The sequence below is a fragment of the Aquila chrysaetos genome, chromosome 1, assembly GCF_900496995.4.
Source record: "Aquila chrysaetos chrysaetos chromosome 1, bAquChr1.4, whole genome shotgun sequence".
Taxonomy (NCBI): Eukaryota; Metazoa; Chordata; class Aves; order Accipitriformes; family Accipitridae; genus Aquila; species Aquila chrysaetos.
This window is the reverse complement of record NC_044004.1, coordinates 10,369,366-10,386,851: the sequence shown is the minus strand read 5'-3', so window position 1 is coordinate 10,386,851 and position 17,486 is coordinate 10,369,366. Positions and strand designations below refer to the sequence as shown.

Genomic DNA, 17,486 nt, shown 5'->3' with positions numbered 1-17,486 from the left:
AAACAGATAAGTAAAACCAAATTCACCAGCACCACTGTAATAGCCAAAGAGCTTATCTGCTTAAGTGGTTGCTAATGGAAGTTGAGACTGTACAAGAAGTAGCTGCCATTTCTGGGACAGGCTGCCAGCGATGTCAGCCGTCCCACAGCATCTCTGTGTCCTTGCATGGGAAACACATACGGCTTTCAAGGGACTGAACTGGACGTATCACACAGCAGGTCGTGGTTGGTCTTGACTTTATACCCAATGCTGTGCTCAAAGTGTTTTAGGGGAGTTTAGTACTTCGTCAAAGAGCTACATAGAAAAGCTGCTATCCCCAGTGAAAATACATGGGGTTTCCAGTAGAAGCATGTATTTCCATGTTGTCCCACAGAGACTGTGCAGCCTTATGGCCTGTGAAGTCCTGTATGGTCTGTGTTTGCAAATGCTTCCCCCGAAAGGATGACTTCTGCCTTTGTGCAGATGATCCACACGAATTCTTCAGCTACCAGGACACTGAGTTGCAGCTCCAAGACGAACACAGTATTGGGAACTTAAGCATTAGCCCTCTCATCTCGTGATAGGCAGGAGGATGACCCTTCTCAATGTAGAAGTGTTTATTGTGATATGCATATAACGTTGCCCCTTTTAACACAAAGCAGTTTGCCAGTATTTGGGGTCTTGTGATTCCTCTTGGTTTACAGCATGTGCAGTCTTGTTCCCTGGACATCCCAGGGACAGCCAGGAGGGGTCATCTCCCCCCTTGCATCCAAGCGTGCCCCTCCAGCCGGCCTTCTGCCCCCAGACACCACGTCTCCTCTCGCTGCCTTCGCCGTAAGCCTGTACTGCATTTGCTTTTATGTTCCTCATTGACTCCTGGCTTTTTCCAGCTCTTTTTCCCTCTCTGTGGCTCTCTGCTGTTTATCAGACGCAGTTCTGCTCCAGCCCCTCTCCAGCCACGAGGGTTCAGTTCATATTCCAGCCTTAGCATGCTCCTCCAATCCAGGCACAGCTTCTATTGTTTCAGCTATCACTAAACCAAGGAGTGTGTATTTGCTTCCTCTCTTGGCCTCAATGAAATGGTGCCAGCAAACCCATCACCCCATGGATCAAAGAAACATTTTCTAGCTGTCACACACAGGAGCATTCTGGCCAGCCTGAGGAAGTCCATCTGCCTCCTTTCATAAGTTCTCCCGAACTAACGCACACCCACAAACCACTTCTGGATGCAAACTTTTCCACGTCCAACACCAGCTGTCCAATACCACCAGTGATTTTAAAATCCTCCCCAGTGCTTTTCATTCAACATGGCATTCAGTGTTGTAAACCAGAGGACGTGCCCCAAATAAGTGTAGGTCTCTGCAGGCAAAAGCAGCTTGCCTATAAATACCCACCGCAACGTGGGTATTCGTAGAATCATAAAATATCTCAAGTTGGAAGGGTCCCACACGGATCCTCAAGTTCAACTCCCTGCTACTCACAGCACTACCTAAAACTAAACCATATGCCTAAGAGCGTCATCCAGACGCTCCTTGAACTCTGACAGGCTTGGTGCTGTGACCACTTCCCTGGGGAGCCTGTTCCTGTGACCGACCACCCCTTTCAATGAAGAACCTTTTCCTAATGTCCAATCTGAACTTCCCTTGATGCAGATTTGGAGGCAAGCAAAGCTAATACTACCAAAAGAAGTGGCAGAGTACCTGCCACCATCCATTTCTCTTCTGAGTAGATCATGCGACTGCAATCAACAAGATTAGTTCAAATTATGGATCGAGTGGACTCAGTTTGCCTGTAGCAAATTAGTGAGCACTCAAATGACTCTTTTTTGGCAGCAAAGCTGCCTCCTGTAGGTGAACAAAGATTATTCTGAACAGTAACAAAACTGAAGAGCTACAGACCAGATTTTCAGTAGTGCCAAGCCTACATATTTCCAGCCAAACTCCACAGGGGGCTGGGCATAACCAGCATAAATAAGAAACCTAACCCAGATGTTTGAGGGGGAAGTGCAGACCTAAAACGTACGGAACCTAAAACCACACAGATGCAGGAGACATCCAGAGTGAAGACGCAAGTACAGACAAGCTGTCTGAAGGGAGTCCGTGGCAGATGCGAATGGCACTAGGGAATTCTTACTTTGTTTCATCCCTAGACATTCAATTGACAGACAGATTTCTGCATAGCCAGAAGGAGAACTTTTGGATCCCCATGTTCTAAGCAAATCCTCAATTGCTCAGAAGGTTGGGATTTTTTGGGTTATATAAAACAACTTTAATGTCTGTAGGACCAGAGACCTTCTAAACAAGGCAACTAGGAACCATCAACTGATTGCAAAGAAACAAGATAAACAATTTACAAAAAAACAAGCCAGCTCACAACACAGTATCTCATTCTCTTTAATAAGAGTGGCCAGTGTTTTTCATGTGCTGTGCAAACAGAAAGCAATAGTGCGTTTCCCAAGGGAGGCACTCTTGTGCAACTGTTCACTAGAAGCAATCGGCCAACTGCAAAGGACTTAGGAAGTCAGTCCTCTTCTCCCCCCACCTCACTCACCTTACTGTGAAAGGGTATTGTAAAAACGACTTGGACTGGCTTTAGCTCCTGTTTTGCTGTGGATTTCAGAAGAAGTCAACAGCCTGATCCCCAACCTTTCCCAACCAAGGGCAGAACAAGTATGACTGCTTCTTGTCAGCATCTCACTAGCCATATAAATGAAAATTTTCTTCTCTGCTAATATACTACAACTTTAACCCAGCAGTGATGTCTTGCATGCTTGAACATACTGTTTGCACTGACTCTTCCCCCAGGCTGTCTTTAATGCCCCATAGCAATATCCCAGTGGCTGAAGCTGCTCAAGCAGACCAAAAATGCATCAAAGGCAGCAATCTAAAATATTCAATTCTAGCGTCATGGTTTTCTCCATTTGCAACGTCTTTCCTCTCTGCGCACTATGCTTCATGATAACTGGACAGGCAGATTATATTAAACCTCATGCATACCTTTTCAAATGATTTCTCATCAAGTCTCAGCGGGAACTAATTGAAGATTAAACTAATCATTCCTTGAGGCCTCTTACAGAGTGTTTTATCACTTTTTGTGAATACATTATGGAGAACTTCAGTGAAGTGCTGATCTGGCAGGACCACTGAACACATGAGCTGGAGTGGCTGGACAACACAACACACATCTGAGAAATGAGGACTCAGGACATACTCGATAAATGAGACAAGACAAACCCTTATCCATTTCTTCTGGCTGTAAAAACCAGTCTAGCAAAATCACAATAGTAAACGTTTTCCAAAATATCATCCTGCCTTTCTGAAAACGAAGGAGCAAGTCTGACAAGAGCTTTTTGACATTACATGAAAGATTCCTGATGAACTCTCTGATTTTCTTTGCCCCCTGAAATCTGGAGAATACCACGACACCCAGCCAAAACCCAGCTACTGTAACTCCTGTTGATCCCTGCTTTAACCTGCTTCCACAATAACCAAATTCTTTCATCGACAGATCTGCAGCTCCATCCCTGACCTCTGATCTGCACAGCACCTCTCTGGGTATTGTACATGGCTATCAGATAACGACAACTGACATGCAGACTTCCACCAGCCTCGGGGTAAAAGCCGTAGTGCTGGCTCATGGCAGACCCCCAGATGAAAATATTAACGTGCTTTCTCTGCAGTGCCTTGCAGGGTTAAGTAGCCATTTAACCAGAGATGAAAGTTGAAAGAAAGGTCCAAAAAGGTTTTGAAGCAACAGAAAACATCCGCTGGAATGTCAGAACCAGACACTTCACTCAGTAATAAAATTCACGGTCCCAAAAGCAGGATCAGATATATCCTTACTGGTGTTTGCTTTGACAGAAATACACATTTTCAGGTTTCTTCTGCTGTAAAGGCAAAACAGAATCCTGAACACTGGTCACACAACTATGGGGAATATTTTGGGAGTATTTTATGCATCTTATTACTGTAAATGTTTTAGAAACATTACTGTGCTCTGTTCTACTCTGCCTCCCTATGTCATTTTTATGTTACAAATGAGAACTCCTTCAGGCAGGCATCACATGCAAGATCCCATCTAAGCATTTAAAATATTACAGGTGACATGAGTTATCAGTCAAAGTTTCTGGAATCACTCTCACTTTTAAGACAATTTAGATGCTTCCCACTTCTTTCAACATGCTACAATATGGGAAAGCAAGATCAGCTTTGTTTTAGATTATTAGCATGATATGATTGCAGTGCACTCAGAAATGGTAAAAAAACCAACTCTCTCTTTCATTCCCAAATGCTCAATTCTGTATAAAACCACCATAAAACCGTAAGTAAATCTTGTGAATAAGGTTTTCGTTTACATTTGACTGTGTTAATTATTGTCAGAGCGCCAACATCTGCGCTGCTGCCTATTTTATTTATACACATACACACACATATATACATACACACACATGCTTTTTATATTTTTATATATATATATATACACACACACACACAGAGACACGCATTATTTTACCTGGTTGATTTCTAATAGCAACTATTCCAACATAAGTCTTGGAAGAGGAGAGGAAGGGACATCTGAAGGAAGACTGGGCCGTCGCCTCACCATAGAGCCCAAGGAAAGCTCCCTACCTGCAGATTAACCCTCAGGAAGTGGAAGAGCATTGTATTTTCCCTCCAAAAATTCAGAAATGCATTGCATGTCCCTACAGACTCTGCACCATTTCAGGACAAATCCAAGACTGCTAAAAATAAAAAAAAATGCTTGGATGCCACAAGTTGTTTTTCTGTGTGCTGTAGTTTTACAAAAGAATCACCAAAAAGAGAATTTTTTAATTTTTTTTTTTTTCTTTAAGCAATAGTCTCATCAGAAAATTCTGCATGTAAAAGCCTGGGGAGATGATGGGACCGACTGCCAGTCCAATACAGGATCATAAGAAGGCATGTCCACCATGGGACACAAAAACTCTTTGGACTCTCAAAACCATGAAGAAATGTCAAAAGTCAACAAATGCTAAAATACAGTCTATGGGCTAACATCTCAGAAATGGTCAAGTCACACAGCAACCTCAGAGCCAGTGCATCAGAAGAAAGCAAATTGGTTCAAGGACAAAGTACCAAACAGTTAAACCTTATAAAAACCCAAATCAGCAATCACCACAGAAAGCCAGTAATACAACGTGGACTCGTCTGTCCAGAAGGCACAAACCTGTGAAGTGACTCCTTACAAGGGACTGAAATAGTGACCGACTTGACCTCCTCTGGCTGAAGACAACACAGCAACTTCTCCACACTCAGAAATAGCAGCCCCGAAACACTCAGCCCCGTTCCTTGCCCAGCTTTTCAGAGGTGAAGCAGGAGGGAGGCACAGGCTCAGTACACAAACCCACGCTTTTATAGCTTTGGGGGTTTCATGGTGTGGAAGAAAACCTTCAGTACCTGCTGTCCTAGGAACAGAAGATCCTCCATGAGCCTTGAAGTCAGTGCAGGAGTCCTCGCAGCAGATCACTGACCCAGAGCAGAACTTTGTGTCTGGGGAAGAGAGATTTTGGCAGAACAAGGCACCATGCGGGGAGGGGAGTGAGGAAACGTTTCACAGCAATTGAGGAGGAAGGTCAGCCGTGCTTAGGCAAGGTTACCTTGTAAAAGTCTAGTGAGGTGGGTTTAGTTTAGTTTGCAAACTCTAGCATTTCAAACAGCATGGACAAATATATTCCCCAAGCTATGTAGTCCCATCATAAATTACTTGAATCAGCCCATAAGCCTTCAACAACCTCATTCCTGTGTGCTGAAAGCTACTCATTTTAAGCTAAAAGAATATGACAAACATCCTCATCTACATATTTTACCACTGCAAGCAAAAGGTGTCTCTTTAAAAGACATCCCAGCCTCACCCTGACCACCAGCAGACGTAATTTTTCCCGAATTTTCTCTCATCTGCCAAACTCTTCCATTAGTGAGTTAATGCTCAATGCTCAGCATGCTGTCCTTCAGAGGATCGCAAATCTTTTTAAAATATGGTGGGTCCTGAAGGTATTGTTATCTCTATTTTACACAAGGAGAAGCCAGAAACAGCAAGAGGAAAATTTTCAAAAGCTTCTAAATGACTGTGAAACTGAAGTAATTTTCAAAAGAGAATTGGACACTCAGGAGCTGAAGTCAACCTTACATGTCCTTCAGCCACATCTCAAAATGAAATATGCTCTCAATTCACTTAAGGCAAGGTCCTCAAAGCCACAGAGGCACCTAAGGAGTATCACAATGTGAAACGATTTCCAAGCTTAAGACGCAGAGCTAAATTAGCCACGACTTCTCCCCTGCTCCAAGAAAATAACCGATTAGGTGCCTAACAGTCCACAGGACCCCATTTTTTCACCAAAAGAAGGTATTTGGGTACCTCAAGTTTTTCCTCCTCCATGCTGAGATCCCACCATTTTGGCCAAGCTGAACCGCTTCACACTTATGCCCGCGAAAACCCACTCGGGACTGGGAAGTCGTGAGCACGGCTAACGCTCCTCGGGGCGGCTCTGGCGTCGGTACGAGGGAGCAGCCGCTCCGACTTTCCTTTAAAGATGTGGCTGGAGGAAGGGGGTGTGGGTGGGGTGGCTCGAAAAGAGCACCCACTGCCAGGGCAAGGTGGTTGCAACCTCTCCCTGCGGAGAGAGGTGCTGGGCTTGGACCCTGCCTCCAGGGCCGGTTTTGATTTTTATCCAGTGATGTTTTAATGCAAATCATGTAGTAAGCAGCCTTGGGAATGCCGCCAGATACCTGCTTCCCCACCTCCCTCCGGGGGAGGTCCCAACCGGTAGGCCACAGTCAGGCTCCCACTTGCTTCTCCTCTCCGGCTCTGCAAAATCCTTCTCCACACCATGGCACAACTTCAATAGGAAGGGCTGAGAGGTTGCCTACAGCCTGGGAAGGGACAGGTGGATTTGAATATCCCTTGGGAGGAGGACGACCCAAACCCAAGTTCGACCACTTCTGAGACGAGTATTATAACCATGAAGTTATTATACAAAAACCACCACACCAATCATTTGTATGTTAAGCAACGAGTGCAAGGCTGTGAGCTGAGGCCTCGGCAACAGGGGCAGGTTTGACTCACCTGGACGGGTTTGGAGCTCGCAGAGTGTGGGAGCCGCTCGCGGGACGCGGCGTGAGACCTGGCACGGGGACGCGGGTGGGAAAAGGGTACCCGGGAGCCTAAGCAGATGTCAGGACAAGCATCGGGGAGGGAACAAGATCCTGCAAACAAGCCCTCTTGAAATCACCAGAGATACATCAGTTCCCACCATTTGAAGTCCTAACCTCTTACTTTAGGGTTAAAATGTCAAACTAAAATCTCTTTAATCACCACCAAAGTGCTTTTACCTTGAATTTTTAAGTGTTTGTTTAAGCTGAGGTTAAAAACAGTCTGGGCTCCTTGACTGTTAAGCAGATCGTAAACTCTCTGTAGTCCAATAAGCTATAGAGATTTTCAATAGTTTTACTAACTATTGTGTGCCTAGTTAGCTTCCTGCACCTTCTTCATCCTCAAACTAAAAGAGTTTAGCTGCAAAAATTTAACTAAAGGCATTTCTTAAAGGAATTTTAAAAGTAGCTGTTAGTCAATGTGTTTTTATCACAAACCAACACAATAAAGTAACAGCTAGCTCTACGTTTAATTGTTAGAAAAGAGTATGTAATTAAAGAGCAAGTCTATACATGTGTTTTTAAATACTGCGAGCCTGATTTTCTTCAAATTTGTTGTTTCTTCCAATTCTTTAAATATGCATTTGAAAGAAGTGGAAGGACAGGTACCACTATTTGGAAGTTGCAAATAAGTCTTTTGAGAAAATAAGTACCTTTTAAGCTCACTGAAATGTACTAACCATAAAAATAGGAGCTATGCAGTAGAAAAGTGGCACTTTTTGACAAAACAGGAGGTATTTAGAGGATGTATACCTCTAAGTAGGGATAGATGAGTAGGCTGCATAAATGGAAATATTTGCAATTAATTTTAGACATTTGGCAAGATAATTTTGCAGGTAGATATGTGCAAGAGCTCCAGAATTTGCTTCAGGCCCATTCGGAAATAAAGTCTGACACGAGTTTGATTCAGATTTCAGACTCATCTCAGCGACATAGTCTTTAGTTTATCCAACAGCACTAAAAGTGAACAGCAAGTGCCTCTAAACCTCCTCCCACAAAATATGAAAGTGAGAGCTAAAATTCTGCATCATTCCACACTGATGATTTTTAGGCAGAATTTCCCACTCACCTCAACAAGGTGATAATTTAAAAATCTCTGCCAAGGAATACAACCTCCTCACTGGACCCCCCCAGCTCTGAAGACACCTGCTGGGGGAATTTGATATCCAGTATCTAAAGCATCAGAAAGTGTTTGGAAGACTTGTGTTAGGAAAAAGTACACAGTTGCACAGAGATTAAATTCCCTGGAGTTCTTTTTTATTCTAAGAAAAAAAGAAGAGAGGATCCTACATTTTGATAAGTCTGAGCATAAGGACACAAACACGGCTTATGGTCCTTCCAGCCAAGCACCTGTTGGCTGTAGAAGAAATACCATACAGTTGCATCTCCAATGAGTTGCTACAGCTGCTTTTTCAGCATTTCCAATGGTGTGGGAGCATTACAAAGTTTAATATCACTTTTGTCATTTGGAGGGCAACACTGGCCAATCCTGCTTGCACTATCACATTATTTAATTAAATATCCAAAAATTAATTATACCACATGTCAATACACCGTGCAGTCTTACCAGCCCTAAATCAGGGTCAGGTTTATGGTTTTGTAACTAGTATCCTCTCTAAATAGGCTCAACTTGAATAAGCCGTACCCTCTGTCTGTTTGAGAATGATTGCCCATGTGTATTTTATGGGATGGGTGCAGACCCCATAGGGCATATCTAAGCTCAGGCTTTTTTTCCCCACAGAACACCAAGGTGCAGATCAGAGCACACCTGACACCCATATCGGTTGCTGTAATATCTGTCAGTTTGTGTTCTGCACCGTAAAGAAAGAGAATCCAGACTTCAGCAATACCGACTGCACAGTGCACACACCACCACCTTCCTCTGAATCCCACTAAGAGGGATGCCACTGCTCCCACAGGAGACCAACTGTATCGCTCTTCCAGCATGGCCTGCTATCCAAACCCATAGCTGGTACTACCACCACCAGCCCCTTATTCAGTGGCAAGCAAGCTATTGTGGCCCTATATCCTTCCTCCTCTTTCAGATCTCAGTCAAGACTTTCCACCCTTGGCACTGGAGCTCAGCGTTGATTTAACTCCCCACAATTTGGCATAATTTGTTTTCTCAGACCCACCACTGCCATTTTCCCAAAACTGCCGATACAAAGAAGGACGCAAAGATCACATAAGAAAATCCTACACTTCTACGTGGCACTATGTAGCTCTCCTACAACACCCACTGTACCTTCATGCCAGCCTACATTATCTTCAAACCCTTGAGCCCCAGCTCCTGGGGATATATTCTCGGTGAGACAGCCATTCACTTCAACAATGAGAGCTTCATCGATGAGACAGTCATTTCTGTGGTGGCAAAATACAGCCCAAATCTGAAGAAATATCCCCTCTACTTCGCACTCCTGTCTAGATCAGTCATCAAAGATGCTCCGCACATGCTAGAGATTGGGTGTTGGTTGCGGAGCTCAATAGCCCTAAGAAGAAGAAACTCCCAGTTAATGCTGAAAAAAGACAGCTTCTAGTCAGACTTAAGTTACGTCCCCAGGCAAAAATAGGGTGGTTCATCAGGAGGCGAGTCTGGCCTCTGAAACAAATGCATCAAATTCCAAATTTTATTTGATTTGATCCAAATAGATGCCTTTTCTGGGCCTGGCGCTAACCAAGATAAACCTGCGTGCTTCAAACAAGAAGAAACACCAGAATTCCTAATGTCTTGTCCGTGGGCCAGGGCAGTATCTCAGCTCTGATCCTCTAGCATGTTTCCAGACTCACAGTCAGAGACTGACCAGAGCCTTCCCAACAGTTCCCGTGACTCCCAAAGAACAGTCTCTAGGATGTGTTTATTGTAGTAGTATAGATGCAAAATGGTTAGGTGAATCACTGAAGGCATCTACCACTGCTTTGTGATGCATTTCAAGAAGCTCATGAGCAAGGAAATAACATGCATCAAGCAGTGAAAAGGAAGAAACTTTTTTTTTTTTTACCTTCATAGATTATATAAAAAATTTTGGCCCACTTAAAATAGACATCCTCAATTAAAATTATACCTAGCTATGAAAAGGTAGTGGTCTTGTTTTGATCGAGTCATCGTTGCACAGACTTGATTTTTAGTATGGAAAAAAGGGGGTTCACTGGTATGGAATTGTTTCTCAAATAAAATAAGGTATTCTGTAAGGAAAACTAATATAACAAAAGGAAAGAGCCCATTTAACTATAGCTATATGAGGGATTTTGTCAGCATAGTTATTCTGTGACAGAACTTAACTACGAACTCTTCTTTCACAATGATTATCACATAACCATCTCTGAACAGTACAAGAAAAAAAAAAAAACGAGTCCTCTAATGAGGACTATGGGAAACAGCAGAGACATCAGAGACTTTACATGCTTACCTCTCCCCATACATCCCACAGATGCCAAAACTCAAAAATTTCCCTTCCCTAATGTCAAAACAAATATGAAAAAGGATTTTCACAAACACAAAAGAAACAGGGAAGGGAAAGTGGAGCTGCTTTTCAGGTGGATATGATAGATAATTCAGATGCAATCCAAAAAATTAAAAAAAAAATTAGTTTTAGGATCTAGCTCAGTTTTCAGGATGAATGACACTGCTGAATGGGGGAGAAAGACACAATAGGTGGTATGAACAAGAGTAGGACAGCTATCTACTGGCATGTAAGCAGAGCTGAACAAGCTTAATGCATTCAAATCAGAGACCAGACAATTCTCTGGCAGTATTTGAGAAACACATGAAAAAGCTGTATGCCATCATGCCAGAGGTAGTAGAGGACTGGACATGGTGACCCCAGGGGTCCTTTCCAAGCCTATGTTTAAGTTTTCTTGGGACAGAAACCTTTCTGTATCTATGATCATTTTTGCAGCTTTTCTAGGTACTATTTCTACTTCTACTGTATTCGAGACACAGTTATCACTCTGTGCAACACTTGGGCACTTTGTGGATTTACACATAGGTCTAATTTTTTTTTATTATTATTTTAAGTTTTTTTGAAATCCTTAACATCCTATTTATCTTCTTGATCACTACTAAGGATCGAGCTGGTATTTTCCAAGAGCTATTCACAATAACACCAAGATATTTCTCCTGAATGGTTACATCTCTGTGGATGCGTAGGTATGGTTCTTTTCCCCTTATGCATTACTTTGTAGTTGTCTAGATTGGATGAGAAAATGGAGAAGAATATTCGCAGCAGTTTTAATTTTAACTATCTTGAAAATTTCTTAGAGGTAAAGTTTGTCATCTCTCTCTTTTTTTTTTTTTTTTTTTTAAAGCATTAGTAAATAATTTAATAGTAGAGATACCAACAGAGATTCTTGTAGCCTGGTGACTTTCCTGCAGGAAAAATGGATGATTCAATTCCAACCCTCTGTTTTATTACCTTTAACTAATTAGAACCATAACCAGTTCAAAACTACAGGAGTGCTTTCCCTTTTATTTCTTGAAAATGTAGGGGGGTTGATGGCTATTGGTAAGGGACCTTGGAAGTCCAGCTACACCTTATCAACTAATCACCTCAACCCAAGGGCTGCTGGGCTTCAAAGTACACAGATTTGTGACAGCTTCTTTCTACAAAATCCATTTTGACATTTACCCAATATATAATATTTACTCTACAAATTCAAGTCTTCATTTTAGTTTCCATAAATTTGCCCAAGAAAGGCTAGATTTACCAGTGTACATAGCCCTTTAAACATTGATCACATTTGCCACCTTCATGTGCCACAGCGATTATTTAATTCATATCAAACAAAACCATTAATTCGACAACTCCACATTTGGGACTCTTGGGTGGCTACCATGGCTACCGCCTATTTTTATCAATAGTATTATGCATTTTATCCAATTGTTCTAAACCTGTTCTGCTGACACTTCAATTTAAAACCCTCCTTTAGACGTTTTCAGATACCAAAATGCTCCAGAAGAGAAAGCTCCCCGAGATCCTTTATAATGAACAGCAAAGCAAAGATTTATTTAGCCTTGCTGTAACGGCCCTATGTACTTTGAGTGTTCTTATTACACTGCAATCACCTGTCAAGCCTGCTGACAGACAGGCTTCCTACTCTTCGCGTGTTTGAAGGGGTTTTCTCATTGTTTCTGTGAGTTTAGCAAGTTGTTCCTCAAAATTGATTTTACCTGCCTTGTTTAACTTGCCTTATTTAACTTGAATGTATGCTCTTTTCTATTTTCTCTGTTCAAACATGACCTCCACTTTCTGAAAGATGTCTTTTTACTTCTAACATCTCTCTGCTCTTCCATTGAACAATACCAGCTTTTCAGAGTTCTGCTCAAGCCTTTTGATAGAAGAGCGATACACACTTCCTTGAGCTCATATTATAATGTCTTCTCACCGGCTGCATGTTCTCTGCAAGTGTCTGACTCTTTTAGCTGTTTCTTTGAACCACAAAATTGTAAGAATCATTCTTATATTTATGTATTCCACATCTTAGAGGTTTTTTTGTTTGCACAGGGACAAGAAAACTGAGTTTGTCCTGGTCACTGCGCATTCCTCTGGGTTAAAACCAGTGCTGTCTTTCTCCTATCACATTAAGTTGTTTCACATCCATACATTGCTTTCCCTGTTGTCTCTCACATGAAGGTCTTTCTCCTTCTTTTCTGATCTTTTGTTTAGTGCCATTGGTATTTCTCCATTTAATTCTGCAGAGAAAGGCCCTTTCTTCCCTTGTAGTTCACCGAATACTCTCTTGATAACAAGCATCTCAAACATATACAAGTCTCTCCTCCGAATGAAATTGCTCCATTTGCCAAGAGAAGACGACCCCGTATTTCCCAAACAGAGTCCTCTGATTTTCCCAGCCAGCATTTTGATAAGGAGAATTTTCCAGACTGTTTCAGGACCATGTTTCAGTCATCACTGTGTAATAATACTAATTACAAACACAGTCAACACCAATATCAACGCTGGTACCTCCACATCTCTCTGAGATAAGAAATGTATTCCTCTAGCCTTATTCTTTCTTTGTTTCCCACAAGAGCACAGGAGTTCCCTGGAAGGGCAGTTTCTTCGCACCTCCAGGATAGTTTGGATGACAAGTCTAAGAAGATTATCTTCTGTAATGTTTTCTAAAAACCACTGTAAGGAGGATCACTGACACAGATGACTGATTTTCATCCAGGAGATTCTAGCATTGTTCCACTATCTTATGCATTTATTAGGATTTCATTTCCTTCTGGAGCCTCAAGGGAAATTTCATAATCAGCACACCTGGTATGTGTAGTATAAATAATTAAGGGGATGCCCTCTCTAACAATTTATGCAGAAAGGCTGTTCTGCTGGAAGAAATGGCCTGGATCATAGTCTTATTAGAAGAAAGAATTAGGGTTATAAGATCCTCTCCATTTTCAGACTCAAAAAGCCTCATGAACATTTACTGAGCCAGACAGAGTGAAGGCTCTACCTGATCTATAGAGGAACCTACTCAATCAGTATGTTTATGAGTTATTTCAACATTATTCTTTCTACGCTGTCAGCATAGATGGTACTTTATCACCATTCTTCTATCCCAGAATACAATTTATTGCTCGCCTTAACAAAAAGATCATGACACCAATTTAGCTTACAATCACATCAAGAAAAATACTTTATGTGACAAATTTGACAATAAGCCAGCACTATATAAACTGGTTTGATGACAAAAATACTTAGGGCAAACTATGTTAAAGAGGACGGAGATCATGAGGAGCCCGCCACACTTAGCTTTATCTGTTCAACAATTTGCAAGGGCGGTATAGTTGTTACAGCCCAAGCTCTCGTCTTCTTTGGAGGTTTCCCCCCAGACACTAAGAGCACTAAAGTCCTCACAGATTGGACGTTATAAGAAGGAGGACATATATTATTGTCGCAAATGGATAAAATAGTCAACACCTCCCTTGCATTGCAGGGCATACAAATTCGTGTCTGATAGCTCACACTAAGATGTTGGTAGCATCTCCACAATTTTGATCTGAAAGAGTTATTTTGGGGTTGTGTTTTTTCTGAGGGCAAAGCCTCTCAGTAGCTGGACAAGGATTGTATATCTACAAATTTTCACTTAAGTGCTGTGTCTTTCTCTGCTTTACCAATAGAACCCTTTGTTCTGAATTCTTCTTTCTTCTACCTTTGATTAATTTCCTGCCTTAATCTGTATTTAATACTTACATTACAGATCCCTCACTTGAAAATTTTCTTTCCCCAAACCTGAACTCAAGTTTTACTTTAAAGCTTCTAAAAAAGGTTTTATCATATGAGTGTGCTTCACTTAACGCTGCCACCTGTAACTGAAGTACAGCACGGTAAGTGGCATATTTGTGATTTGGAATCCAGTTTTGCAGATAAAAGAGGTTAAACAGTTCATTTAAATATGCCTCTTTGATATGTAACCGAAATAGATTCAAACACTGAGATTTGCTCACCATCATTACTCCTATTTTCCAACACATTAATTGGATATAGGCAGCCAAATCAAGAAAATCAGCTTCTCATCAAGCGCTGCATTCTAAATTCTGATATTTTTAAAGCTAAAAAAGGCTAATGAACAATTTATTACCAAAAGATTAAAACTGATATGAACAAAACCAGACATACATGTAACATTGCGTAAACATACTCCCACCCTTTCAACTTGCCCAGTTACCTTAGATCCATCTAAGTACTTACACATTTTTCTAAAGCAATCAGATTTGAAAGATCTATGACTAATTAAATCTATTGCTATTAGTGCGAGCAGGCCATATTTAACTTCCATTATTCAATGGGTTATGAACCAAAGCGTATTCATTACCAGAATTTCTCCCTTTTTAAAAGCCTGATACTACAATTGGATCTGACCGGGCACCTTCTTACACCTATATGTTGCTGTAAGGGGACTCTGCTCAGGTGCATGGGTCCTCTACAACCAGAGCCTTCAGTCGTAGCATGATAAAGCATGGCAAGATTATGGTAGTCTTCCTAAGACAAATAAAAAGGATTCATCTTTTTCTTCTAAATTCGTTTGTATTGGTAACATCAAGACCTTAACGTTCTATTTAGAAAAAGAGAAGCAGGAAGCAGTTATCAAGGTAGAGGGATCCAGGCATCCTACAATAAAATTCAGTATTTGGTTTCAGTGCTGCCACCTTCTTATCCTACCTGGAGCAGTAGAATACGTAGGATCTGATTAATTAAACCAATTTGAGAACCCTCAGCAAAAAGTGGGTTTCAATTTAGAAAAAGGTAACGGGAGGGCTCTGGGCATGGCTGGAGTGAAAAAGTCCACTAGTAAAGCTTCACAAGCTGAGCAATATTTTCCCCCTCTTTGAGAAGTAAATGTGTGATGTGAAAGTCTGCACTGAACGGATTTACTTCCACAGGGTGAGCTACTTGACAACTTAAGGTATTTGGTGAAACTCGTAAGACTTACCTTTCTCCATCTGCATACTTCATTCTGCTCTAGTGGAAACTCGCACAACCACCCACCCTGCTCTGCTGAATCAATTCGCCTGTTCCACACAGTCACAGCTGTTTCAGCCTACTAATACTAAGTGTGCTATAAGTACTCCCAAGCTGTAGGGACTAAGGGGTTAATCCAACTCGCAGGCATACATTAAACCATGCTAACAGCATTCCACAGGAATACCATCCTGAGCTAGCAGCCTAGAAGGAATAGCTAACCTGACACATGCTCTGTCCGGGCAACAGACAAATACACTTGCTTTTTAAACTTGGCATCAATAGGGCACTTTGTGGGGCACTCACAAACCCATGGGCTTAGAAAATCAGCCATTATATGGACAGCTGCATGAAAAAAAACCCACAAAAACAAATCTGGAAAGCAGTTTATGCAGCCTTAGCTGTGAAAGTTGTACTTTGCTTTAAGCAGACTCATTTTGAGATCGTACCACCTGTTTAAAAGGCAAAATATTTCCTCATTCATTTTAAAAGCTGCAGCTCTGCCCCCCCTCCTCTTTGCATAAAGATGCCATATAGACAGACACTTACAGAAGGATAAAGAACCCACAGCTGTAAGTATCCCAGATATTGATCTCTATCAGGCTATATAAACCAGCAGTTTTAGCAGTCTCTCAGGAGTTTGCTGTAAAAGCAATTGGAACTGCAATTAACAACAGCACATCTTAGGATAGGGAAAGACTTCTAACTAGAAGCTAATTAGGAGGGCAAACACTGAAGCTTGTTAGCTGAGATGCTAATGAGAATTATACTTGAGTGGCAGCAGACTAGCTATTCAGAGTTAATTAGAAACCTCAGCTGATAGTATATTGCTCTTAAGAGCTTTCAAAACAAACAACTGGAAAAACTGTCCTGCAGCTAAGGATCCCGCATGCCACGTTGAGTAATTCATGGGCACGGGGAACAGCCAGAAAATTACACTCAGGCATCGGGGTAATTTAACAGCATGTGGAAAAGGTAGAGAGGAGGTTTTTAGGAGGCGCATGCCCTCCTGGATTTTCTGCGACGGTTCTGTTCGTCGGTGGCAAACCTGATGCCGCATTATACGCTGCCACTTACGCTGCCCGGTGAAAACAGCGTCCAGTTGCAGGGGGGGATGAGCAGGAGGGCTGCCGCACGCCCCGAGCATCCACACCGGTCTCGGGCAGAAGCGGGACGAGGACCTGGGCCGGTTCCACAGCCCCTGACAGCCTTCCTATCCCACCCGCCTGCCTCTCCCGTCCCAGCCCTCAGCCCTCAGCCGGGGAAAGCTGCTGGTGTCAGCTGTACCAGGGCAAACAGCAGCCGTGGGCAAGTTGCTCTCCCCGTGCCTCTGCCTTCCCAGGGCACGGGAGGGTTTCCCTCTCTCCCCTTCTTTGTGCAGCGAGGAGGCAAAGAGTCAACTGAGGCGCTTGGAGGGGAAAATCTGATAAATGTAACATCGCCGCAATGGGGGTCGTGGAGTGTGGCCTTACCTGGGCTGAGTTGCATGGCTGATTCCTGCTCTGAGCAGAGCCAGGGAGGCAAAGCAGAGGGGCTGCGTGTTTAAATGTTTCCTCCGTGCCTGATTGGAAGCGCAAGAGCCAGTCAGGGGCAGGGGAGAGGCTGCTAAACTCAAAGTAGGTTGCTTGTTTCAGGAAAAGATCGGATACTGGAGAACCTGCAGACTAGTTCGCAGCGCATTTGAACGCACGAAAACGTTCGGGTGTCACAGGGGAGAGAAACGCTCCAGAAGAATCAAGGGGATTTTCAGTTTCACTGAGGCCCTGTTTGCATTCAAACTTGCAGCGATTTAAGCAAAACCTGGGTTTAATTCTCTTCATTGAAACCAGTTGCGAGCCCATGTGGATACTCTTAAACAGAT

The 17,486-nt window shown here is 42.5% G+C and overlaps 1 protein-coding gene across 2 annotated transcripts in view; it reads right to left on the bottom strand.

The window, feature by feature from the left end:
• Nucleotides 1-17,192, bottom strand: part of MSANTD1 (Myb/SANT DNA binding domain containing 1) — a 48,533-nt gene extending 31,341 nt beyond the window's left edge. The window contains exons 1-2 of one of the 2 annotated variants that reach the window (XM_030027996.2): nucleotides 6,373-6,424; nucleotides 5,415-5,507 (exon numbers count right to left, since the gene is read on the bottom strand). Coding sequence is in view for 1 of the 2 variants with exons in the window: in XM_030027987.1 (XP_029883847.1) it covers nucleotides 17,098-17,113 (16 nt within the window). In the remaining variant the exon portion in view is untranslated. Of the gene's footprint in view, nucleotides 1-5,414; nucleotides 5,508-6,372; nucleotides 6,425-17,097 lie in introns of those variants that run through there. The other variant, XM_030027987.1, reaches the window with a different exon arrangement.
• Nucleotides 17,193-17,486: the final 294 nt, after the last annotated feature.